General features: G+C 34.0%; 2 protein-coding genes across 2 annotated transcripts; both read left to right on the plus strand.

The window, feature by feature from the left end:
• The first annotated feature begins 1151 nt into the window (after positions 1-1151).
• Positions 1152-25558, plus strand: LOC110671162 (exocyst complex component SEC3A). The gene is given in 27 exon segments (XM_058133106.1): positions 1152-1168; positions 1719-1909; positions 2834-2904; positions 14303-14383; positions 14562-14629; positions 14799-14919; positions 17483-17625; positions 18274-18394; positions 18684-18788; positions 19303-19404; positions 19496-19633; positions 20468-20596; positions 20688-20768; positions 20867-20941; positions 21124-21226; positions 21229-21296; positions 21387-21546; positions 21663-21727; positions 21932-22102; positions 22188-22247; positions 23022-23131; positions 23241-23333; positions 23439-23547; positions 23648-23716; positions 24034-24099; positions 24178-24267; positions 25263-25558. Coding segments are annotated over 26 exon segments (2682 nt in total). The 5' UTR covers positions 1152-1168; positions 1719-1734; the 3' UTR covers positions 25371-25558.
• LOC131172149 (uncharacterized) lies at positions 9888-12063 on the plus strand. The gene is made up of 2 exons (XM_058133101.1): positions 9888-11383; positions 11477-12063. Exon 1 carries the CDS (start codon positions 10662-10664, stop codon positions 11295-11297), a length of 636 nt encoding a protein of 211 aa, XP_057989084.1. The 5' UTR covers positions 9888-10661; the 3' UTR covers positions 11298-11383; positions 11477-12063.

Raw genomic sequence — 25558 nt, forward strand, 5'->3', positions numbered from 1 at the left:
TGAATTAATCTTTTGTAAACATTAAAATGAAATATGAATTCTTAAAATAAGATTTTTAAAGTAAAATTTTTCTCTGTATTAAGGGAAAATGTAAATTTTTAAAGGTAATAGGAGATTTTAAAGGAAAAGATTTATCAACTCACAAATTTAATGAAAAATAAAATATTTAAAACTTTAAAATTTGACGTAATGAAATGATAATTATATAATATAATTAATATATTTAAAATAATATAATAGTTATGTAATTATAATTACTTATTTTGATTTTTTAATTTATTGTCAATACTATCACTATCATCATTGCACTCATTACTACCACTACCACTATTATTCCTACTCTGTTACCACTGTCATAATCATCACCATCACAACCACAATCTTATTACCACCATTGTTATGATTATCATTTAACGACTGTTATCACCATTTAGTTAGTGTCATATTTATCACTTCATAAACATTACCACCACCAGTGCCTCATCTTGCTACCACTACCACCATTAAACTATCATCATCTCTGTCACCACTATCATTGACTACCAATCGCTAGATTCATTACCACTTATTATTAACATTATAGATAAATTAAATATTAAAATAAAAATTATCATTATATTATAATATTTTTATTTTTATTTTATAATTAAATAGATAAATATAATGACAATTACATTATAATTTTAATTATATTATATAATTAATTATATTATATTATATTATGCTCTATCAAATATAAGTTAAATATATAATTTAATTAGCTTAGTAGTTTAATACTCATTTGACATTAAAATTAGAGGGACAAAATTAATTACTTTTTTTAAATAAAAATATTATTTTAAATGTAATTAAAGAATAATTCTAAAAAAACTGTTTTGTTTTCATAATTAAAATATTTTAACTTTAATTTTAAATTATTTTTTAATATTTTTTTAATTAATATATTTAAAAATATGATTTCTGACTGCCAAAATAATGCCAAATAGGCCTACTGGTGTAGGAGGAGATGGGACAACGCTACAAAGCCCAAGCCGAAAACAGTGACAGATAAGAAAAATGAAAATCAATTAGATTAACAAATAAGAAACAATGAAACATTACAAAACAACCAAAACTACACACGCTTGCTCATCTGTATCTCTCTCTCTCAACTTTCACGCCTGGGCGAGCTAAGTAGAGGTGAAAATTTGATTTAAATCGAATCGAATTTAATTTAATTAAATTAAATTAAATTATAAAAATTAAATTATAAATTTCAAAAATTAAATCGAATTAAAATAGATAAAAAATTGAATTGAATTACTCTATTTTAATTTAATTTGATTTAAATTAATTGGTTTGATTTTTTTATTAATTTTTAATTTAAATTTAATTTTTAAGTTATTTGATCTAATTTTAATTTTGATTTGAACCTAATAATCATTAATCAAGGAAATTAAACAATTAATATATATAAAATTAAATATAATTCATAATTTTTTCATAAAATTAAATCAATTCAAAAATCGATTCTATTCGATTTAGTTTTATTTGACTATATAAATTACTATTCTATTCGATTTGATTTAATTAATTTTTTCTCTTTCAAATCGAACCTAATCGAAATAACTGAAATTTTTATAATGTAAAATCAAATCGAACATATTAAATTTTAAAATCAAATCGATTAAATAAAATTGACTCGATTTGATTCGATTTTTGAATTTGAACCGAATTCTGCTAAGCAACTGAAAAATGGCGAAATCGAGCGCTGATGACGACGAGCTCAGAAAGGCCTGCGAGGCAGTAATCGAAGGCACCAAGCAGAAGATCGTCATGTCGATCCGCGTTGCCAAGAGCCAAGGGATCTGGGGCAAATCTGGCAAGTTAGGTCGCCAAATGGCCAAGCCTAGAGTTCTCGCTATCTCTAGTATGCCTATTTTTCTTTTTCCGTTTTTGTTCTTCTGATCATTCTTTTGCATTCTTGCTTACACATAATCTTCCCGATTTGTTTCTTATTGGATTTGAGTTACTTGTTTCCTGGTGTCTGGGGAAATTTCAAGCTATATAGAGCTAATCCATTAGCGACATTTCTAGCCACTGTTAAAAGTTTAGCTCCGACTGTTGCTATTGAATAGGCACTATAGTTAGTCAAATTAATAAGCATAGATCGATTAAACGGATGGGATGTCTGGATGATGAGCGGCTCTTTTGACATTTAGAAGTAAAGCAATTTCTGTCTCGTATCAGTGCTCTAAGAGTGAGATTTTGATAATATTTAAATCACATTGTTAATCAGTTTGCTCGATGGCATTTTAGCATGGGATAGTGTATTTTCACTGATTGCTTGGAGGCCCCAAGTGGTTAGGTTTATGAAAAGAACAATAACATTCAGAAACTTGAACGAGTTGCAACGTGTTATACTTGTCATTTTTTTTATGCATACTATACTTATATTAAAAATATTAGAAACTTGAACTTTGCGGAAATACTTGGAATTGCTAATGGAAAGCTGTTGGAGCAGTAGGGGAAAGAGTTTTTAGCATTGTACGTGGGAGATTTGATATGCTTTGTCGTAAATTTCATTTTGAAACTTGATATTTTTAAAAGCTTAATTGTGCTGTCATTATAGAATCAGACACTTGACCGTATTAAAGTTTGGTTCCTCTAAATCATACTTTAGTTTACTGTACTGTGCTGTTGCTTGGAAATTTCACATCTGGGTGCCCTATAGCAGCCTAGTGTTACACTAAGAAGTTGATAAGATGCTACAGTATTGATCATCCTCTTTTTCAATTGACAAAATATCTGGTTGCTCTCTGGTGGTTTCAATGAAAAAATTTGTTTTTTACAGCAAAATCAAAGGGTAATCAGACTAAAGCATTTCTTCGAGTCTTAAAATATTCCACTAGAGGAGTACTTGAGGTCATTTTTACTTTTATTGCAATATTGCATGGTGTAAATACATTTGCTTATGGCCTTTGTTGCAAATGGAGTCATCTAACATGTTTCACCCATTCCCAGTGGAGGTGCCACAACTTTTGTAGTGGGGTCAATTGTCCCCACTAATTTTTTTTTTTCATATATTATATGTTATTAAGGTTTTTTGACCCCACTCTAAAGCTCCTTTGACTCCACTTCAATTTTTTTTAAGTAGTGACCCACTTCGATAAAAAAAAAAAATGCTGATTTGCCCTGTTAAGATACGTACCATAAATAATAATTAGGATATATGTATCTGTAGTGATTATGTGAATATATTTAAGTGCTAGAATCATGGCTATAATTACGTATTTAATTAGGATTGTATTTCCTATTTAGTTGTCCTGTACATATTATAAATTGACACCATTGGCTTGAGAGAATAATCAAGCTCTTCAATCATTCTCAATATTCTTCTTCTGTTCTATTTTTCTGACATGGTATCAGAGCTCCCGATGGGTCTGATTTGAAATCTGAAACAAAGTCCTCATAGGGAGGAACTTTCTCTCTTTTTCCGTTCACTTTCTGGGAGTCTGTGGCTGTAACAGCCTAGCCTAGTGGATTACCCAACCCAGGATCGGCCTCTCCACTGACCGCTGGCGAAAGACTCTGGTACACGAGCCTTCACGCTCCGTCACGCACTGTCAGCCTGCCGTCACACGCGTCGGCGTGTGAGCCCTCTTCGGCGACAGTATCTCACCGGCGCTTCTTCCCGTCGACTCGCCCACCTCAGGCGACCTCAACCACGTTGGTCTCGTCACCTGTTTCTCACTTTTTTGTCACTACTTCTTCATACAGTTGGCTTTTCTGACGTATTTCTGAGCAACATTTCAGTGTGCTTCTCTTGCCAACATGTCTGAGATTGAGAAATCCTCCAATACAACCTCCAACACAGGTTTTGAAATTCTCAAACCCATATCCAACACAGGTTCTGAGATTCTCAAATCCATATTTTCTTCCATTGGTAATTCACCAGCTATTACTACTGTTAAATTAGTAGGAAGTCAAAATTATATGTCTTGGGTTGCATCAGTGGAATTATGGTTTATGGGGTAGGGGTATGATGACTACTTGGTTAAAAATGCCATAGATATAGCTTTAACAAATAGAACTAATTGGACTAAGATTGATGCTCAATTATATAGTCTTTTGTGGCATTCTCTAGACCCAAAATTACTTAATATTTTATTTTTCAGTCTTGTAAAACCTATTGCAAGGTCTGGACTAAGGCGAAAACCTTATATATAAATGATGTGCAGCGTATTTATGAGGTAATATCAGATATGGTTCATCTGCAGCAAAATAAACAAGATATGTCTAATTATTTGGGACAGGTAGAATCACTGAAAGATAAATTTAATTCTATCATGCCATGTACTGATAATATTTCTGAGTAACAGCGGGACAGGTTCTTCATGGTTTTGGCATTGATTGGGCTAAGACCTGACCTTGATTCTTTTAGAGACTAGATATTAATTAGTCCGATTGTTTCCACTTTAGAGGATGTGTCTGCTCGGCTTCTACGCATCTCACTCAATAAGAATAATTTCTCTGGAATTGAATCTTCAATTTTAGCTGCACAAAGTGGAAACCAACTGAGACAGGGTACTTATCAGAGAGGCAAGGGTAAAAAGCTCCATTGCACTTATTGTGATAAGAGTAATCATACTTGAGACACTTGTTGGGCCCTTCATGATCGACCACCACGCCACATTTAGTCAAATAATGTGGGCCGATCAGCTGCTCATATGGCTCAATCCGGTGAAAATGGTATTCTTCCATTACCTAATGGAAAGGATCAGGTGTCAGATTCTATCCTAGTAACTGGAGCTGATTACAAGGAGTATTTGCAATATCAAACAGTCAAATAGCAATCTTCTAGCAGTGCTCATTCTGGTAATTTCTTTGCTTGTCCAACACAGTCTTTGCTTACTGGTCCATGGATTCTAGACTCTGGTGCTTCTGATCATATATCTGGTGACAAAAGTTTTTTCTCATCTCTAGTTTCTCCTCCGGTTTTGTCTAAAGTTACTTTGGCTAATGGTTCACAAACTTTATTTAAGGGCATAGAAGAAGTAAAAAATTTTCCACCTATTCCTTTAACCACAGTTTTGTTCACTCCAGAATGCCTATATAATTTTATCTCCATTAGTAAATTGACTAAAATCTCAACTGTTCTGTAATGCCTATATAATTTAATCTCCATGAGTAAATTGACTAAAACTCTCAATTGTTCTGTCACCTTTACAGCTGACTTTGTTGTTGTGCAGGACTAGAGTACGTGGAAGATGATTAGAGTAGGATGTGAGTCACAAGGGTTGTACCATCTTTCTACTTCAAATTCTCTAGTTGCTCTTGCCTCTACCACTTCCGTTGATCTTCTTCACAATCGTCTAGGTCATCCGAGTCTTGCCAAATTGCAAAAATTAGTTCCTAATCTTTCTAGTTTATCTTCTTTTGAATATGAGTCCTGTCAACTTAGGAAATAAAGTCGTGTTTCCTTTCCCAAGCGAGTCAATAATAGGGCTAAGTCTATGTTTGAAATTGTCCATTCAGACATTTGGGGTCCAAGTCGTATCAGTACAACTTTGGGATTTCATTATTTTGTTATTTTTGTTGATGATTATTCTCGTTGCACTTGGTTATTTTTAATGAAGACTCATTCTGAATTATTCTCTATATTTCAAAAATTCTCTACTGAAATACGTAATCAATTTGGTGTTTCTATTAAAATATTTCGTAGTTACAATGGAAAAGAATATTTGTCTACTCCCTTTACTCATTTCTTATCTTCTCAGGGTATTACTCATCAAACTTCATGTGCCCATACCCCTCAACAAAATGGGGTTGCCGAATGAAAGAAACGTCATCTAGTTGAGACTGCCCGCACTTTACTCATTCACCATAATGTTTCTCTTCATTTTTGGGGAGATGCTATTCTTATTGCTTGTTACTTAATTAACCGAATGCCTTCTTCTGTTTTGCAGAATCAAAGTCCTCATTCCATTTTGTTCCCCGACCAAGATGCCCATCAGTTGTTCCTGCGTGTATTTGGTTGTATTTGTTTTGTTCATGATCACACTCCTGACAAAGACAAACTTCAGCCCAAATCAATAAAATGTGTCTTTTTGAGATATTCTAGACTTCAAAAGGTTACAAATGCTACAATTCACTTATAAATAAATGCTTTGTGTTAGCTGATGTAACCTTCTTTGAAACATCTCTTTATTTTTCCTTCAACACCGCATCCAAGGTTTTTATTCCCACTGCCTTAGCAGTTCCTACTCTTCCTCCACCACTAATCGGTCCTCCACCTCTACACGTCAATTCATGTCGTCCTCATCCTCCCACTAACACCATTGATGCTCATTTGCTTGATACAGGTACAACACCGGCTCCTAGTGACTCTCGCCCTCCTTCATCTTCACCTATTCCGATCTCGCCTTCAACAGACGATGCTACTCCTCTCATTGCCATCCGAAAAGGTATTTGTTCGTCACAAAATTCTCATTCTATTTATAATTTTGTGAGTTATCATCGTTTGTCTCCTTCTTACTATGCTTTTGTCACCGCTTTGTTTAATGTATCTATACCTAAGACTGTTAGAGAAGCTTTGGAACATCCAGGATGGTGTAATGCAATGATTGAAGAGATGACTGCACTTGGGATAATGCACTCGGGATTTGGTGCCATTATCGAAGGGAAAATCTATTGTTGGCTGTCGATGGGTTTATACAGTCAAGGTAGGGCCAGATGGCTAGATTGATAGACTTAAAGCTTGCTTTGTTGCAAAAGGCTATACTCAGATCTTTGGCCTTGATTACAGTGATATGTTCTCTCCCGTGGCTAAGATTGTCTCGGTTCGCCTTCTTATTTCCTTGGCTGCCATCCATCACTAGCTATTTCATCAACTGGATATCAAAAATGCCTTTTTACATGGCAAGCTAGCTGAGGAAGTTTATATGGAGCAACCACCAGAATTTGTTGCTCAGGGGGAGTCCGGTTTGGTGTGTCGCCTACGGCGTTCTTTATATGGCTCGAAACAATCTTCGAAAGCATGGGTTGGACGGTTCAATACTGTAGTCTAACAATTTGGAATGTCTCGAAGTGAAGCTGACCATTCGGAATTTTTCCACCATAATGGCCATGATAAGTGCATTTATCTCGTTGTTTATGTTGATGACATTGTTATTACAGGAAATGATTATGTTGGGTTCTCAAAACTCAAACAACACTTGTCCAATCATTTTTAGACTAAGAATCTTGGGAAGCTAAAGTATTTCTTGGGGATTGAAGTGGCACAATCCAAGACAGGTATCGCCATTTCTCAAAGGAAATATGCTTTTGATATATTGACAGAGACGAGCATGTTAGATTGTAGACACGCAGATACTCCTATGGATCCAAATGTCAAACTTGTTCCTGGACAGGGGGAGCCATTGGAGGATCCTGGTAGATACCGGAGATTGGTTGGAAAACTCAATTATCTTACAATCACACTCCCAGACATCTCATTTGCTGTAAGTGTGGTCAGTCAGTTCCTTCAAGCACCATGTGGTAGTCATTGGGATGCAGTTATTCGGATACTCAGATATATTAAAGGAGCTCTCAGATATATTAAAGGAGTTCCAGGACAAGGCCTATTATATGAAGACAAGGGTCATTCACAAATTATTGGTTACTCAGATACAGATTGGGCAGGTTCTCCTTCAAACAGACGGTCTACTTCAGGATATTGCATTATGATTGGAGGTAATTTGATTTCTTAGAAAAGTAAGAAGCAAGATGTGATTGCTAGGTCAAGTTCAGAAGCAGAATATCGAGCTATGCCTTTGGCAACTTGTGAACTTATATGGTTGAAACAACTTCTCCAAGAGTTGAAGTATGGGGAACTTAACAAATGCAGCTAATTTGTGACAATCAAGCTGCACTTCACATTGCCTCTAATCCAGTGTTTTATGAGAGAACGAAACATATAGAGGTGGATTGTCATTTCATTAGACAAAAGATTGAATCTGGGTGTATTGCCACTAGCTTTGCTAGCTCAAATGACCAATTAGCAGATATCCTGACAAAGTCTCTCAGAGGCTCTCGGATTGAATATATTTGTAACAAGCTTAGAGCATATGATTTGTATGCTCCAGCTTGAGGGGGAGTGTTAAGATATGTACCATAAATAGCTAGGATATGTGTATCTGTAGTGATTGTGTGAATATATTTAGGTGCTAGAATCGTGGCTATAATTACGTATTTAATTAGGATTGTATTTCCTATTTAGTTGTCCTGTACAAATTATAAATTGATACCATTGGCTTGAGGGAATAATCAAGCTTTTCAATCATTCTCAATGTTTTTTTTTCTGTTCTATTTTTCTCACATACTTGCTAAAAGAGTGTCCAACACATCAATTTTTAAACCCACAATTCAAGAGTGAAGAGTCTCCAAGAAGCCAAGCTAAGCAGCTCCTCTCTCTCATTCACCCCTCTACTTCTTTCTCAAACTCTCTCTTTTCATCCCATTTATTAATCTCACCAATTTTGGCTTGGTTCTTGTCATTCCACAACACAAAAGAGTCTCTAAGTGCAAAAGGTCATGGTATTATTCTAATTTTGCTAACTTCAATTGATAATTGATTTGTAATTTATAAATTAGCTAAATTATTAGAATTCCTCTTTACTTTATTGTATGGGTATTATTTTGTTTCCTTGACTTAATTAGCATAAATTTTAATAAATTAGTCAAATAGAAATTATTTCAATCCATTTAGTTTGATGCAGTGTTATCAAAGGCGAGCGAGGCGCCCAGGCGAGGCGAGGCGAGGCGAGGCGAGGCGCCCCTCTGTCGCCTCGACTGGAACGCTTGGCTCGGCTTGGAGGAGGCGACGCCTCCGGCCGGAGAGGCGAGAGGCGACGCAGGCGAGAGGTGACGCCTCTTCACAGCAACGGTAAGTTTTTTTTTTTTTTTTTTTTAAATTAAAAAGTCAATAAACCTATCTGCGTACCTGATGCAGCCATTCCACCAGCAGAGACACGACGCTTTTCTCCTCAACGGCTCAACCTCGACTTCACGACGACAACAGGTACGCTCTCTCTCTCTCTCTCTCTCTCTCTCTCTCTCTCTCTTCTTCTTCTTCTTCTTCTTCTCCCGCTTCGATCTCTCTCTCTCTTACGTCCCTTTCTTTTTTTTTTTTTTCTCCCTCTCCACCTCTGTTCGATCTCTCTCTCAAGTCTTTTTTTTTTCTTTCCTGCTGCGCTGTTTGCCGTTGCTCTGTTCGATCGCTCTCACGTCCCCTTTTTTTTTTTTTTTTTTTCTCTCCCTCTCCACTTTTCTTCTACTGCTGCTCTCCTCTGTTCGATCTCACGTCCCTTTCCTGCTGCTCTGTTTTTTATTTTTTCTTTTTTTTTTCTCTCTCTCCTATCCTTCTTTTTTCAGCAGTCCCTTTTTATTTTTTCTTTTTTTTTTCCTTCTCCTCCTTTTAATTAATTAGTTATTATTATTTATTTATTTATTTATTTATTTATTTATTTTATTTTTGTTAATTAATTATTTAAATTTTATGGGTATTGGTAAATTGATTATTTTACTTTGTATTCTTGTTTAATTAGTTGATTAATTAATATGGGTATTGTTGATTTGTTGGTATTTAGTTTAATTTTTATTTGTTATTCTTATTAATTTGATTAGTTTTACTTTTTACCTTGTTAATTAGACATTATTTATTAATTATTTATTTATTTTATATAGGTATTATTAATTTATTGTTAATTTAATTTTTTATCTTTTTATTATTGTTAATTAATTGTTTAATTTATATGGGTATTGTTAATTTATTATTAATTAGTTTACCTTTTACTTGTTCTTGTTGTTAATTAGTTTTAATTTGATTAATTTTACTTTTTTCTTGTTAATTAGATATTAGATGTTTATTTTATATGGGTATTATTAATTTATTGTTAATTTGATTATTTTTCTTTTTGTTCTTAGTAAGTAATTGTGTAATTTATATGGATATTATTACTTTGTTGTTAATTAGTTTACTTTTTACTTCTTATCATTGTTAATTAGTTGTTAGATTAATTAGTTTTACTTTTGTCTTGTTAATTAGACATTAGTTTATTTTATATGGTATTATTAATTTATTATTAATTTGATGATTTTACTTTTTGTTCTTATTAATTAATTGTTTAATTTATATAGGCATTGTTAATTTATGATTTTACTTTTTGTTCTTATTAATTAATTGTTTAATTTATATGGGCATTGTTAATTTGTTGTTAATTAGTTTACTGTTTTACTTTTTACTTATTAATCTTGTTAATTACTTATTTAATTTATATTGGATATTGTTAATTTGTTGTTAATTAATTTATTTTTTATTCTTGTTAATTTTTTTGTTAGATTATAAATGGGTGATAAGAATAATACATCTGGATCTTCTGCTAGTAGTAGAAGAACGGACCCAGGATGGGCACATGTAATTCAAGTTAGTGAAAACAATACCAATGATCTTCAATGCATGTACTGTATGAAAGTTTATAAAGGAGGAATTGATAGAATCAAGCAACATCTTGCTGGAGGTTACAAAAATGTAATTCGGTGTCCAAAATGTCCAGAAGATGTAAGGAATCAAATGCAGGAATTCATTGCTAAAAAAAGAGAGCAAAAATCAATTATGAATATGTAAAGACCACCTGAATTTGATGATGTTGAAATCGGGATTAGATGAAAATGAGGAAGAGGAAGAGTTGATGCAAGAAATTGGCAGTGAAAGAAGAAGGCAAGTACTGGAAGTTACAGGTACTAGTGCTTTTAAAAAACCAAAAGTTTTACCACCACAAAGTAGTAGAGGGCCTATTGATTGTTATTTTTCCCCTAGATCTGCTGTTTTGGGAAAAAATATGAGGCAAACTACCATTGATGAAAATAGTCCAGCTAAAAAGGAGTTAAGGGAGCGTGCTTGTGTTGCCATAGCACGATGGATGTATGATGTGGGAATAACTTTTAATGCTGTGAATTATGATAGCTTTGGGGAAATGATTCGAGCAATTGGAAATTATGGGAAAGAAATAAAACCTCCAAGTTTTCATGAGGTTAGAGTTCGGTTACTTAACAAAGAAGTGCAAATCATAAATGATCTTCTCGACTCTCATAAAGAAGAATGGGAAAATTATGGATGTACATTGATGTGTGATGGATGGACGGATAGAAAAGGGAGAACCTTGATTAATTTCTTGGCTAATAGTCCAAAGGGAAGTGTATTTATTAAATCAGTTGATGCAAATGATGAATCAAAGACGGCGGCATTGTTGGCTAGTTTGATTGAGATTGTTGGCTAGTTTGATTGAGAAAGAATTGATGGAAATTGGTCCTGAAAAAGTAGTTCAAGTTGTTATAGATAATGCATCAAATAATGTTGCAACAGGTAAAATTTTTATTTAATTTTTTATATTACTAAAAAAAATATCATTTTATTTTTATTATTAATGGAATGAATTTTTCTACTTGTTTATGACAGGGAGAATATTGGAAGCAAAATTTTCTCATCTATACTAGACTCCATGTGCAGCTCATTGTATAGATTTGATGTTGGAGGATATCTTTAAGATCCGTGTTTTCAAAGAAACATTCTGCAAAGCTGTTGAGCTTACTGGTTTCACATATGGCTCTTCAGGAGTTCTAAATATGTTGCGGAAGTTTACTAATGGAGTAGAATTGCTAAGGCAAGAGTAAACTAGATTTGCTACTGCTTTTATTACACTGGGAAGGATTCATCTTCAGAAAGCTAACATTAGAAAAATGTTTACTTCAGAAAGTTGGACAACTAGTAAATGGGCTAAAGAGGTGAAAGGCAAAAAGTGTGAAAGGACAGTTTTGAGTCCTGCCTTCTGGAATCATGTTGTTTATGCTCTTAAGGTTTCCGGTCCTCTTGTTCGTGTGCTTCGACTTGTTGATAATGAAAAAAAACCAGCTATGGGATATATTTATGAAGCCATGGATAGGGCTAAAGAAGCCATTGCCAACTCACTCAATGGCAATGAAGAGAAATACAAGAGCATTTTTGAGATTATTGATGCGAGATGGTCACTTCAATTGCATCGTCCTTTGCATCTTCTTTGGATATTTTTGAATCTTGAATTTTTATCCAAATAAGATGAGAATTGAATCGATGAAGAGGTCAATACAGATTGCTTTCATGCATTCATAAAATGGAAAAAAATTCAGCAAAAGTTGATATGATTCTTGATGAAATTGAGAAATACAAGGCGATTCTGAGGACCTTTGGTTTTCCTTCACTATTAGAGGAAGAACAACCAAATCTCCAGTTATTATTTTTATTCTTATTAATTTTTCATTTTGCTCATTTATTAATTTATATCATGAATTTAACAATCATTGGTTCTATATTTTAATAGCTGCTTGGTGGAAAACATATGGTTCTTCAACTCCAAACCTACAAAAGTTTGCTGTAAAGGTTCTGAGTCTCACATGTAGTGCAAGTGGTTGCGAAAGAAATTGGAGTGTATTTGAGCATGTAAGTAATATATATATATAGATTTCTTAATTTGTTATTTTATCTTTAGCCTTTTGAGTTTGAAGTTTAACTTATTTGTTATCAGAAATAAATGACAGCTTCATAGTAAGAAAAGAAATCGGCTATTTCAAGAACGCTTGGACAATTTGGTATATGTGAAGTACAATAGAGTGTTGCTACGCCGACACACTTTTGGGGATATTACAACACCTATTGATTTGGCAAATATTGATGAGAGTAATGAATGGTTGCTTGGTGAATTAGAAAAAGGTGATGGGGATGATGATGATGATGATTCTCTTATTTTCATGAATGACGTATTGACCTGGGGTGATGTTGGTAGAGCAGCTGGAGTTTCTGAATCTTGTTATGAATCGAGATCGGCTGCAAGATCAACACCACCAGTTGAAACTCTATCATTTCGAAGGCCTCGTGCAATGAGAGGTGCATCCTCTTTGCAAGTTGATGATGATGAAGAGGAGGAAGAATTTGTGATGGCCGTTGTTGAAAATGAAGATGATTTTGGAAATCTTGATGATGAGTAGTTTTAGTTATAAGTTTTTTATGTACTTATTGCATTTTGTTTATTATGACTTACAACTTATTTTTATGTATTAATGTCTGAAATTCTATAATTTATATTTTCTATTATGTGACTTATGACTTATTTCTAATTTTTTATTTATTATGTATAATTTTATAGCGTCACTTTTATCATATACATCTGCTGAAAATTCAGGTATGAACTATTTCTTTTTTTAACATCTCTTATTATTATGTGTGTTTTCACTTATGCTATATATTTTAATTTTACAGTCTCATACTTTCACTTGTATCTTATACTTAAGCTGGAAATACAGGTGTGCACTATTTTTAATTTCTCTTATTTTAGATATAAACATAGTGTAAATCATATTTTTTTTCTTTTTAATATGTTTTTTTACTTATCAACTATTTAAAAGTATATACATATATATAATTTAAACAATTAAGGTTATGGCGCCTCGCTTCAAAAAGGCCCTCGCCTCGCCTCTCGCCTCTCGCCTAAGGCAATAGAATACTCTATCGCCTTAGTGTCGCCTTTCGCCTTGATAACACTGGTTTGATGTCAATCTAATATGTATCAAAATTTCTATTTTGTTTGACCCATTTAGTTTAATATCATTCTAAGAAAATTGCATCTATTTTATTTTATTATTTTGTAAGAATTAAATTTAATTATGAAAGATATTTTGTTTTTTAGGTAATAGATAAATTTCTTGCAAAAAGAAAACCCTTTGAGCATCAGTAACAAAATGAGCAAAAATCTTCAAAGCAATCTCGCGTGGAGATTGACTTAGAAAGCCTTCATAGTGATTTGGCATTGCACACTAAAATATTGGACTATCATTGTAATAATCAAGATAAAATTCGAAGATATTATTTGCAAAAATGTAACGGAATAGGTGATCAATTGATAAATGATTGTCTAGTTACCTGCATTGAAAAGGTGTATTTGATAGTGTAGATAATGAAGCGATTATTTAGCTCTTCCAAAATATGAAAACTCGTCGAGAACAATTGTAGTTTTTTTAAGGTTATATATGTATTAATGTTTAAATAAAATTGAACCCACTAACTAAAGTTTTTGGCTCCGTTACCACCCATGACCAACAAAGCTTGAATAGTTACATGTTCATTTGAGGGGATTGATCATACAAATGCTATAAATTCTACCTTTTTCTTTTTTGGTTTTGGAGAAAAGAAAAAAAGTAAAAGAATAAATGTACTGATTTAGGATGATGATGATGCTTTGGTTTTATTGTGCAGCCTGCGAAGTTATACAAGCTAAAGCATCTTTCAAAGGTGGAGGTTATAACTAATGATCCTAGTGGATGTACATTTACCTTGGCAATGCTTCTTTGATGTTTGTTCCGTTGGAAATAGTTCTATGTTACATTTGGGTTTGTTGCTTGGTGACTATCTGAGTTAAGGAAGCACTTGATCAAAAGGGAAAAGGGTTTCTCCTTCAGTTATGAACTTCATATCACCAAACCCCTTTAAATGCAGCTTCTTACTGAACTTACAGGGATTTGATAATCTTAGAAGCCAGAGTGTTGCTCTACGTCAGTGGACTATGCGCAACATTGATGATAGGTAAGCGTAGCTGGTGACAACTCTTTCATCCCATCTTCCTTTCATGAATTAGGAAAGAGTTCTAAATTGAAGATTTTCTCCATCTGATGCGTTGCTAGTTTTCTTGAATTTAGTTTACTAAAGAGTTATTATTTTCAGTTTATCTCATTCATTTAAATTTCTTTTGTAGTAATCGTCTTATATTTTGTGTCTTAAACATCTGCAAAGATGTACTTGGCCGTCTACCCAAAGTAGTTGGAATAGATGTTGTGGAGATGGCACTTTGGGCTAAGATACACTCCTATGATTTTGTAGTTTACTTTCACCAAATACTGTTACTTGTAGCATGTAACTTATCTATTTTGGGGATACTTTCCTATTTTCTTGCTTTTTTCAGTACTATTACTGGTCACTGTATTTTCTTAGGAACTTTTCCATAAATATCCTGAATATTTCTGTCACTTAAAACCTTGTATGCTACTGTTATTAATGCTTGAAACTGTATGCTATCTTCTGTAGCATGGTGTTCAATGAAATTGGGATAAAGGCTTAGTTGAGTTGAGTTGAGTTGAAATTGGGTTTTAATTTCAAAGCTCAATAATGTTGGGGAGGGCATAGCTTTAGTGGTGTATTGATGACTCTTGTAACTTCCTAAAGAATCTTGCTGGATAGAGTTGACCTGATTTATGTTTAAAATTCTAAACTAGATGCTCCAGGGGTGGTCACGGTCCGATTTCAAACTAGAACCGGTTTGATTAAAACCGGAACCGGCTTCAAATTAGACCAAAACCGCCCTTCTGCGGTTTGATTTAGGTTCATATTTTTCAGGAACTGTGAACCGGTGGTTCCAAACCGGAATGAACCTACAGTTTCGAACCGAACCAAACTGGCGATTTAAATACAAAAGAATTCAACAAACATCTCACCCTACTCCTAATTCATTTATATGTCATTAATTCTCTATACAATTATTCTCTACACTCTCTTTAGTTCTTAATATTTTTTCAATTTCTCTCAAATTTTCTAAATAATTATTTTCTACACTCTTTTTAATTCTCAGTACTCTCTCAATTTTCCTACTTTATTATTTTATATGCTCACTAAAATTTTTAATACTATCTCAATTACCCTGTTATTATTTTATATCCTCAATAAAATTTTCAATACCCTCTATTTTAATTTTTTTTTCTCTTTTATACTTTTTTAATTATCAATTATCATATAATTTTTTTAAAAAAGAAAGAATAGAACTAAAAATTTTGATTCCTTTAAATTCTAAAGAGATATATAGTCAAAATTAAATTCATGCACCTTTTTCTAATTTCTTTAAAAAAATTAATTTCATCTCTAACTTTTTAATCAAGTTCAAGTCTTTTCATCTCTAGCTTTTAATCAAGTTCAAGTCTTTACTTATTAAATTTTTCTTAAAGAAAAATTATTTTCATTTTCTTTTTTCTTATTTTATTTTGATTGAACTAAGAAAAATTAAAATATTTTTACAAATATAATTTAAATTTTAAATCAATCAAATTTTTTTCTAATTTTTTTTGCCTAAGTCACTCTTAAATTACTCCTAAACCGTTCTCCAAACTGTCTTAAACTGTTATTTTTCAAACCGCCCTTTAAACCGTTTTAAGTTGGGGCTCGAACTAGAGTCGGTGGGTCAGAAATCGTCTTCCAAACTATTCCCTTGCGGTTTGGTTCCGGTTCATGATTTCATCAAACCTAAACTGTGGCCACTCCTAAGATGCTCAACCACAGTTTATTACGTTCTGCAGCAATGCGTGATAATTTATTATCGATTGGATATGGACCAGATTGTAGCATACGTATTTAAATTCCATCTTCTTCCCCAACAATGAAATATATACAGCAGGTTTGACTAGATCCATCAACATTCAACATAATCAATCTTAAATGAATTGGGTGGAATATATGAATTCTTTTCATTTTTAGCCCTTTTTTTTATTGAATTGGCTAGTCGCAAGATTTGAACTCTTGTGCTTGCAGCCTGATGACCCCAGTTTGATTAGACCAATCATTTTGCATATGTATTTTTAAATAATGTTTAAATTAATTCTTTTTCTATATATGTATTGATTTTTGAAGTTTAGGATGCTCTTCCATGTGTACAATACATTGTGCATGGGTTTAAAAACCATGACTATGTGGTGTGTGTGTGTGTTGTTAGGGGTTGTTGGAATATAACGTTCTAATGAATTTACTGATCCTATGACACTTCACATATTTAGGATGTGTTAAGATTTATGACCAAAAGAGTGTAAGTATCAAATTGGTAGGCTACAAACTGAACTGGCCTCTCCGCTTTCCATCACATTGGTTTGGTTTGTCAACACTTATATACCCTTTAATTTTCTTATACATTACCAATATGAGACTTATTCCCACAAGTGATATTCCAACATTCCCTCTTAAGTGGCAATCAAGACATCCGGTTGACACTTGAAATCAAAAACTAAATCACGGCTGTAACACCTAGAAATTGATCTGAAACCGAAATCGGGCTTTGACCTGTTCTGATACCATGTTAAGATTTATGATCCAAAGTGAGTGTCAAATTGGCAGGCTAAAAGCTGAACTAGGCTTGAAACTGGGCTCTCCATCACCGAAATGACTTAGGTTTGGTTTGCCAACATTTATATGCCCTTTAATTTTCTTGTTCACTACCAATATGGGACTTATTCCCACAAGTGATATTCCAACAGGATGGTTATAGGGTAAGATTGAATTTGAAATTCATAGCCAGTATGATTTATGAAGTTGAAATTCCCCTAACAAATTTGGAAGTGCAGATCATTATTCATGCATTATTGTTGTCTTCTAAAATTCTTTGTACTTGTTAATTTGATGTAGGAAAATACGCCTACAGTTACCAAGAAAAGGAATCTGCAAGATGGGCCTGTTGCTACTACAGTGGCGGAAAGTGACTTGAAAGTGAGTGTTGAAAGAGCACTCGTCTCCCAAGCTGATGAAGAGGATATGGAGGCCCTGCTTGATAATTATGCTTTTTTTTTTTTTTTCCTTTTCTTTTCCTGCAAGGCTTACTTTTAGTAATGCAAGATTCGAGTGAGACTGTGAGAGCTGGTTTTAACAAATGGAGGAGGTGAAAACTGAACAGTTCAGACTCCTGGTGCTGTCTGGTGAACATTTTCACTGAGGTCAATGAAGTTTTCTGAAACTGTTATATCACGCATGGGCTTCAGACCCTGTACTCACCTGTGATTTACAGTTTGCAAGAATTCTTTCTAAGGTTCCCATAAAATGAGAAGGGGATCTATCCTTAGGATCCTTCTTGCTTCTCATTTATTTGAATTTTTCCTTTTCAAAACTCAGTTTAGTGTGTAGAAAACTACTCTGGCCTAGTGGTGTGTGCATATTAGTTTTTCAGACTATTCTTTTAGATTCTGGCACTCACCAATCATACCATTTTTGTTGGAACTATGATGTGTATTGGTTGTATGATTGTCTGCCCTACTGTTGATCCTTATTCATTGCTGAAAATGGTTTTTCTTTTTTCTTTTTTTTTTCTTTTTGACTTTTTCCCCTTATGTTTGAATAGTCATAGACGGCAGCTGCATGGCATCAATTTTGCCTGTCAATCTGCATTATTACTGGCCTGATGTATTTCATTATTCAATGATGTGCAGTTATGTTATGTGTATTGGTGAAGCAGAGGCATTTTCTGAAAGGTTAAAGCGTGAACTTCATGCTCTTGAAGCTGCAAATGTGCATGCTATTTTAGAAAGTGAACCTTTGATAGAAGAGGTATTTCCTTTGATAGTATAATTGTGTGCAAGAGTTTAGCCTTTTGTTTTAATATTGTAATAGTTTCTATGAGTTTAATGTCTGTTCTTTTGGTTGAGTTTTTGTTATAAAATTTATTGTGCATTGTAGATGTTATCTCCGTACCTTGTGGTTGAGTTCTTTTAATATTTAACAGCTGCATTTACTGGTGATATTTTATATGCTGTTTATGTTTATTACCTAGTGATATTACTTCTGACGTTATGAAATGTACACTGTTCTATCTTCCTTTGATTGTTGGGTCTTTTAGGTTCTGCAAGGGCTTGAGGCAGCAACAAATTGTGTTGATGATATGGATTAGTGGTTAGGCATCTTCAATATGAAACTTAGACACATGAGAGAAGACATTGAGTCGGTAAGGACATTCTTGCACAAAAGTGGTGTTTACTATTGTTTTCTCTGGTACTCCTGTGTTATGTCATACTTGTCATGCTATTGCTGGTTCTTATAGCGATGGGCATATTGTTTTCACAGTTGCAGGCATATGTATCATTGTGTCTCTAGACACATCCTTTCCTTGTACTTTTGTATGCTTTTGAATTCATTTAAACCACTAACCTCGTGTATCATGTTTCTTCTTTTATTGCACAAAATGGTGTTTATTCTCTTATTCTTCATTTATCTCTCTTTTTTTTTTAAAGGTGAAAAACCAGCTCATTTCATTGCACTAGGGGATTTAGAATTCTGTGATATTCTTTGCAAGAGATATTTTAGGGAGAGATTATTCACCTCGAGATGCTAAAGGCTTACTATGTACATTAAATTAAGTCATGATTTTGCCTCTATAATTGGCTGAAGCCTGAAGGAGAATGCTTTATATGTTTATTTTAAATTTAATGATTGATGATTATTGCTTTCATGATGTCCAGATCGAAACCCGCAATAACAAGTTGGAGATGCAGTCTGTGAATAATAAATTACTCATTGAAGAACTTGATAAGCTCCTTGAACGGTTGCATGTACCTTCTGCAGTATGTTATCCTTCACTTTTGTGTCTTCAAATAATTTAAGTTTAAATGTTTTAAGTTTTCTCATCTTTTAACATTGTTCCATTGGCTGTAGTATGCAGCATGCCTAACTGGAGGTTCATTTGATGAAGCACAAATGCTTCAAAATATTGAAGCATGTGAATGGTTAACTGGTGCTTTACATGGTCTCCAAGTACCTAATCTGGATCCCAACTATGCAAACATGCGTGCTGTATGTACTCTGCTTTTTTTTTTTTTCCTTACTGTTCCATGCCAGCTTAATGAGAAAGCGGATTATTAAAAATACTGTGCAAGGGATTAATTGGTAATGTTTCTATGTCTAGCAGCTAAAGTAAATAATGTCTTTATATTCTGAACCTAATTCATAGCAACATGTTACTGAAACCTAAGAACACAAATCATACTCTTTTCTGTTGCTGTAACACCCCTTACCCGTCTACAGTGTAGCCGAGCAAGGCATGTCACACAGTGTGCCGGAGCATCTTATCTTATCTTATTTCAATTTTCAGTTCTTAATTTATTGATTAAAAGGCTTTTAAGTGAAACTCATACAATTAGTGTTAGAGCCGCTCGCGTGTTCTCTTGGGCGATGGTGGGGCAAACCTCGACGAGGACGCTGAGTCCCAAAAGGGGGGAAAGAAAGGTCCCTTAGGCAAATCCCACATCGGCAAAGCACGGAGATGATCTTGGGTTCAAAAAGTAATGATATATAAAATGGGGGAACTAATCACTAAAAGTGCCTTTTGGTGGAATGGCCTGGAAAGTTGGAAGAACTCCAGGGTTAAGCGTGCTCGCTTGAGAGAAATCCTAGGATGGGTGACCTTTTAGGAAGCTCTTCATTCCACCTATGGGACAAAACCGTAAGGCTTATGGCAGAAGCGGATAATTCCTCTAGTGGTTGGAGCCCGACCATTACAGTTGCCTTATTTTTTATGAATCAATCTTATGGATTAAATGTTCCCGTGGAGCTGAATTAGGAAGCTATAGATTATACAAACATAGCTTGTGGAATTGTCTTTCTAATGTAGTGACTGATGTTTTACAGGTTAAAGAGAAGAGGGCAGAACTTGAAAAATTAAAAACTACATTTGTTAGGAGAGCTTCTGAGTTCTTGAGAAACTACTTTACCAGTTTGGTGGATTTCATGATAAGTGACAAGAGTTACTTTTCACAGGTACATGTATTCTTTGTGCTGCTTTTGTTTTAATAATAAGAATATTGGGGCTGGTAATTATTGAGCATTGCTTGTATGGCTGCATAAACAGCGGGGGCAGTTGAAGAGGCCTGATCATGCAGATTTACGGTACAAATGCAGAACATATGCTCGCCTACTGCAACATTTAAAGGTTGATTTACTGTCCTTTTGCTATAAATAAAATTTTAGAAGTGTACATCTCATTTTTCCCTTTCTGAACTTTTCTCTTTTTTTGCCTTCTACTGTCAGAGTCTTGATGAGAATTGCTTGGGGCCTTTGAGAAAAGCATATTGTAGCTCCCTGAACTTGCTTCTTCGCCGGGAGGTCAGGCAACAAACTCCTTTTTCTGGGCAATCATTGAGTTACTTCTTAAGTATTTATGCATACATCTGAAGTTTTTATTTTGTGCAATGAACTGAAATCTGGTTCTTTAAATTCTAAACAAGGGCATATTTTTAGGAGTTTCTTACTGGCAATGTTTCGAAAGTTTTCACATTTGTTTACAGGCTCATGAGTTTGCTAACGAGCTTCGTGCTAGTACAAAAGCGTCAACTAATCCAACTGTCTGGCTTGAAGCTTCCACGGGCTCCAATCAAAGTCCACATACAGCAATACACCATCAGTTTCTGATGCTTATGCCAAAATGCTGACAATTTTTATTCCACTCCTTGTGGATGAGGTAGTAATTTTCTATACACTTGTATTGGAAAATTGCTTCTGTCTTTACTTTTTGTAGTAAGAGTTTATTCTTCCATGGTTCAAACTGCAGAGTTCCTTTTTTGCACATTTCATGTGCTTTGAAGTTCCTACACTTGTCCCCTTAGGTGGTCTTGCTAATGGTACTAGGGGTGGAAATGACAATGATGAGGACAAGGATGATGATGATGATTTGGGTATTATGGACATTGATGAGAATGACAGTAAGGTTGGTAACCTTTATCAGATGCACCCTCATTGCAATTCAATGTTGCATCTAACTTTTACCATGAATCTTTTCCACTTCTATAGCCTGCAGATGATTTAGTAAACGCATTTGATTTTCTAGGTAAAAATTCTGCAGATCTGGCTGCACTAAATGAATCTCTTCAGGACTTGCTTGATGGAATTCAAGTAATGTATACCTCACACTGTTGCATAACAAGATGATTTAGTAAAAGCATTTTATTTTCTAGGATTGCCGTCATCTTATCTAGGGTTTTTATGTTGTTTACAAGCAGCAGTAGGCATTGCTGGTGATTTGGAGAGCGCTTTTGTAGATTACTTCAAAATTCTTGGTTTTGACTTGTAGAAGGTCTCCATTTAATGACTTTTTAGGAAGATTTTTATGCTGTTGTTGATTGGGCATACAAGATTGATACTCTACGCTGCATATCAATGCATGGGATTACAAAGCGATATCTCTCTGGTCAGAAGGCTGATGCAGCTGGATTTGTGCGTCTCTTACTTGGTGATCTAGAGTCAAGAATCTCTATGCAGTTCGGCCGTGTATGTTTTAGCTCTGAACAGAAATGAGTTATGGCTTGGCAATTTCAATATTATTTCATTTTTACCAAGTGATTTTGTATTGCAGTTTGTTGACGAAGCCTGCCATCAGATAGAAAGAAATGAGTGTAATGTGTGGCAGATGGGGGTCTTATCATACATACGAAGGAAATCTAGATCAGATGTCTGTTCTTTTAGCAAACTTCCATCTTATGCTTTTCAAATAAGTAATGTGAGTTGCAAATGTCCCTGGGTGGATTAATTTGTAAATGTAGTGTTGACTGATGCAAATAATTTCATGCTTCTGGGTTGATCTGAAAACTGGCATTGACGGATAAATTTTGACAATTGTCCCTGGACTTATTTAGTTGTAACATTACAGTCCCTTAACTTAAAAATGTAACATAAAACCCTATCAACTTTCAAATTTTGCACAGTAAAATCACTCTAACCTCCAATTACCAGTTTTTCAGTTAGACACTAACTTGGATAGTTTGAGCATGAAGCTTATTCAGTATTTCTCTTTTCTCTCTCAAGCCATGTGTAAATTGAATCCTTCTTCTCTCTATAGACAGAATAATTTTTCATGCATAAAGAGAATAATTTTACACTTTGCATAAGAGGAGATAGAAATGTTAACTAAGTACCATGCGGGAGCTATTCACATCAGTTGCTAACTAAAAAATCAGTAATTGAAAGTCAGAAGGATTTTACTGTGCAAAATTTGAAAGTTTAGAGAGTTTTATGTTACATTTTAAAGTTAAAGGACTTTAGTGTTACAATTATATAAATTCAGGGATAATTGTTGAAATTTATCCAGCATTGACATCTCTGACTTAGTTCTGAACAGATTCAAATGATTCTGGCTTTAAAAATTGTATATCTATCTATCATTGAAAATTTGATTCTACAACATATAAAGATGTTCTCATTTCTGCAAAGGTTTGCAACTCGCATGGAACAGTACATTCAGGGACAATCTAAGGATTTGGTTGATCAGGCTTATACAAAATTTGTGAGTAGTCTTTTCGAGCAAGCATTCTTAATCTAATCTTGAGTAGTTATAATGCTTCAAACATTGCCAAAATCATCTATTTTTAACCTTGTTTTGGGGTACACTGGATATTGTTGGACACGTTAGCATAATGTTTGTAACTTTGGAGAAAATTGCACAGACAGATCTAAAATATGCCGACATATTTCTTTTGGAGAACTATGCAGCATTTCAAAATAGGCATTTCCTTTTTCTTTTTTTGGAAATTTAACAATGTTATTAAACTTTTTTTTTTCTTTCTTCTTTTAATGATCACCTCTGCTGATTAGAAGCTGTTGCTTGCAGCTTGTATGACCTAGCCAATGTTGTTCCGACATTAGCCAAATTTTATCACCAGGCCAGTGAAGCTTATGAGCAAGCCTGTACTCGTCATATCAGCATGATCATTTATTATGTAAGAAATTCTAGTTCTTTTATGATTTTTCCTGCATTTTATTTGTGAGGTCGTTTCCTTCTATTTTAATGTGTGTGCTCATTAACTTTGCCCTTTGCAGCAATTTGAATGGCTTTTCCAGTTTGCTCGCAAGATTAAGGATTTGATGTACACAATTACTCCAGAAGAGGTTATGTTTTGGTCATCACATGTCACCTATAGTTGACAGTTTTATATTTTTGTGCATCATAAAGCTTTATTTTTTGCAAGGTGATATTGCATGATAATCCTTTTTTCTTTTTCCTTTTTTGCACATTCTTTAACTTTCATAGAAAATCATTGATTATTTAAATATCAAGAATATTATTACTTCTAGGAATTTTGTGTGGTGAGTGATGGAGTTTGGTGCTTGTCTCCTATTTCTTATATGGCAGAGTATGAATGGGATGTGTAATGCTGTGCAATGCTGTGCTTATTGACTCTTGGCTTTGCTCTTTTTGTTTTCAGATCCCTTTCCAGCTTGGATTGTCAAAAATGGATCTCCGGAAGATGTTGAAAGCTAGTTTATCTGGGGTAAGTCGGTTAATGCCTCTAAAATGTATTTTTCCTGGTCTGAATGTGAGAGCTGTAATTACTTGGCTTATCTGGCAGTTTGACAAGTCCCTTAGTGCAATGTATAAGAAGTTGCAAAAGAACTTAACTTCGGAGAAACTGCTACCTTCTTTATGGGATAAATGCAAGGTCTGATCTCCTATTAAATCTCGAGACTCCATTACATAATGCTTTTTCAAAAACATTAAGTAGTACAAGTAATTGTGATGTGGATGTTGCTAAATTCTTATATTATTTATTAGGGAACAAAGAATTTAACCAGGTTGCGGATTAAGTGGTTTTAGGAACTGCCAAATGGACTATTGAGAAAAACATTAATGGTATCCTCCTTGAAGCCCCACCAGGATACCATCCATTCAAGTGATATCCCATACTCTGTTTTTGAACCTGTAAATTGAAGTTTTGTGATATGTAGATGTAGATGATAATGGACTTGTGATATAGCATACTTGTTCAGCTGTCTGTTGTTTGCCCTAGGGAATCTGGCAATTGATTCCTCCTTTTCCCCTTTTTGGTTAGCATGAAAAATTGTTGGAAATCATTACTGCCTTCATCACTTGTGTAAAAAATGGAACTTGATACGTAATACAGAAACAAAGTGAATGGTCATGTGAGCTGAAGTTTTAGAATTTTTGCGTCATACTGAAATTAGTAATGCACATTAATCCCTTCCCTGGTGTCCTGTCCTTATATTATTGAAGACTTTTTCGATTGAGTTTTTTAAAGAAATCATCCTAAGAGAATACTGTTTCTATTTCTGGTAAACAACCAGAAGAGTACAAAACCAAATCTAGAAGTTGGGTTAGGTTTGGAAGTTCCAAATGGACGAGTATCACTGTGGAAAAACCTGCTAGCTAATATCAGTCAAAACTCAACTAGTTTTGGTGTGAAGTCCATGACTTAAAGAGCCCAATGGAGCAGATTGAAAATGAGCCTTTTTTAAGTTGATTAAGTGGATGATTTTTCACGGCTTGTTAAATCTTATTTATTACAAGTTATTATTGCAATGATATGTGTTTATATGAAATTGTAGTTATATGGTGTCTGATTTGCTAGCAGACCATTAATAAAGTTAGAAAGGCGTCTTGATACAATTCATATCTTGCATTCTTATGATTTGACAGGAGTTTTTGGACAAGTATGAAAGTTTTGCCCAACTTGTTGCAAAGATCTATCCCAATGAAACCATCCCTTCTGTGACAGAAATGAGAGATCTTCTGGCGTCTATGTAAACTTTGTAAAGAGAGCTTACTGTTGTATAATCCTTACTCGGAATTTTTTTTTTTTTTTTTTTTAAAGTATAGAGTTGCATTAGCCTGATGTAATTATTCTCGTTTGTTCTTTGTTAAAAAAATTTCCCCCATTATTGGACAAATTTTACTGAACACATTATTGATAAATTAATGATTTCCTTCCTTTA

This window comes from Hevea brasiliensis, chromosome 2 (genome assembly GCF_030052815.1).
Source record: "Hevea brasiliensis isolate MT/VB/25A 57/8 chromosome 2, ASM3005281v1, whole genome shotgun sequence".
NCBI classification, from domain to species: Eukaryota; Viridiplantae; Streptophyta; class Magnoliopsida; order Malpighiales; family Euphorbiaceae; genus Hevea; species Hevea brasiliensis.

Bases quoted from the DNA above. Each gene is read 5' to 3' on its own strand.
- LOC131172149 (XM_058133101.1), top strand. From the start codon at position 10,662: ATGATGTTGAAATCGGGATTAGATGAAAATGAGGAAGAGGAAGAGTTG.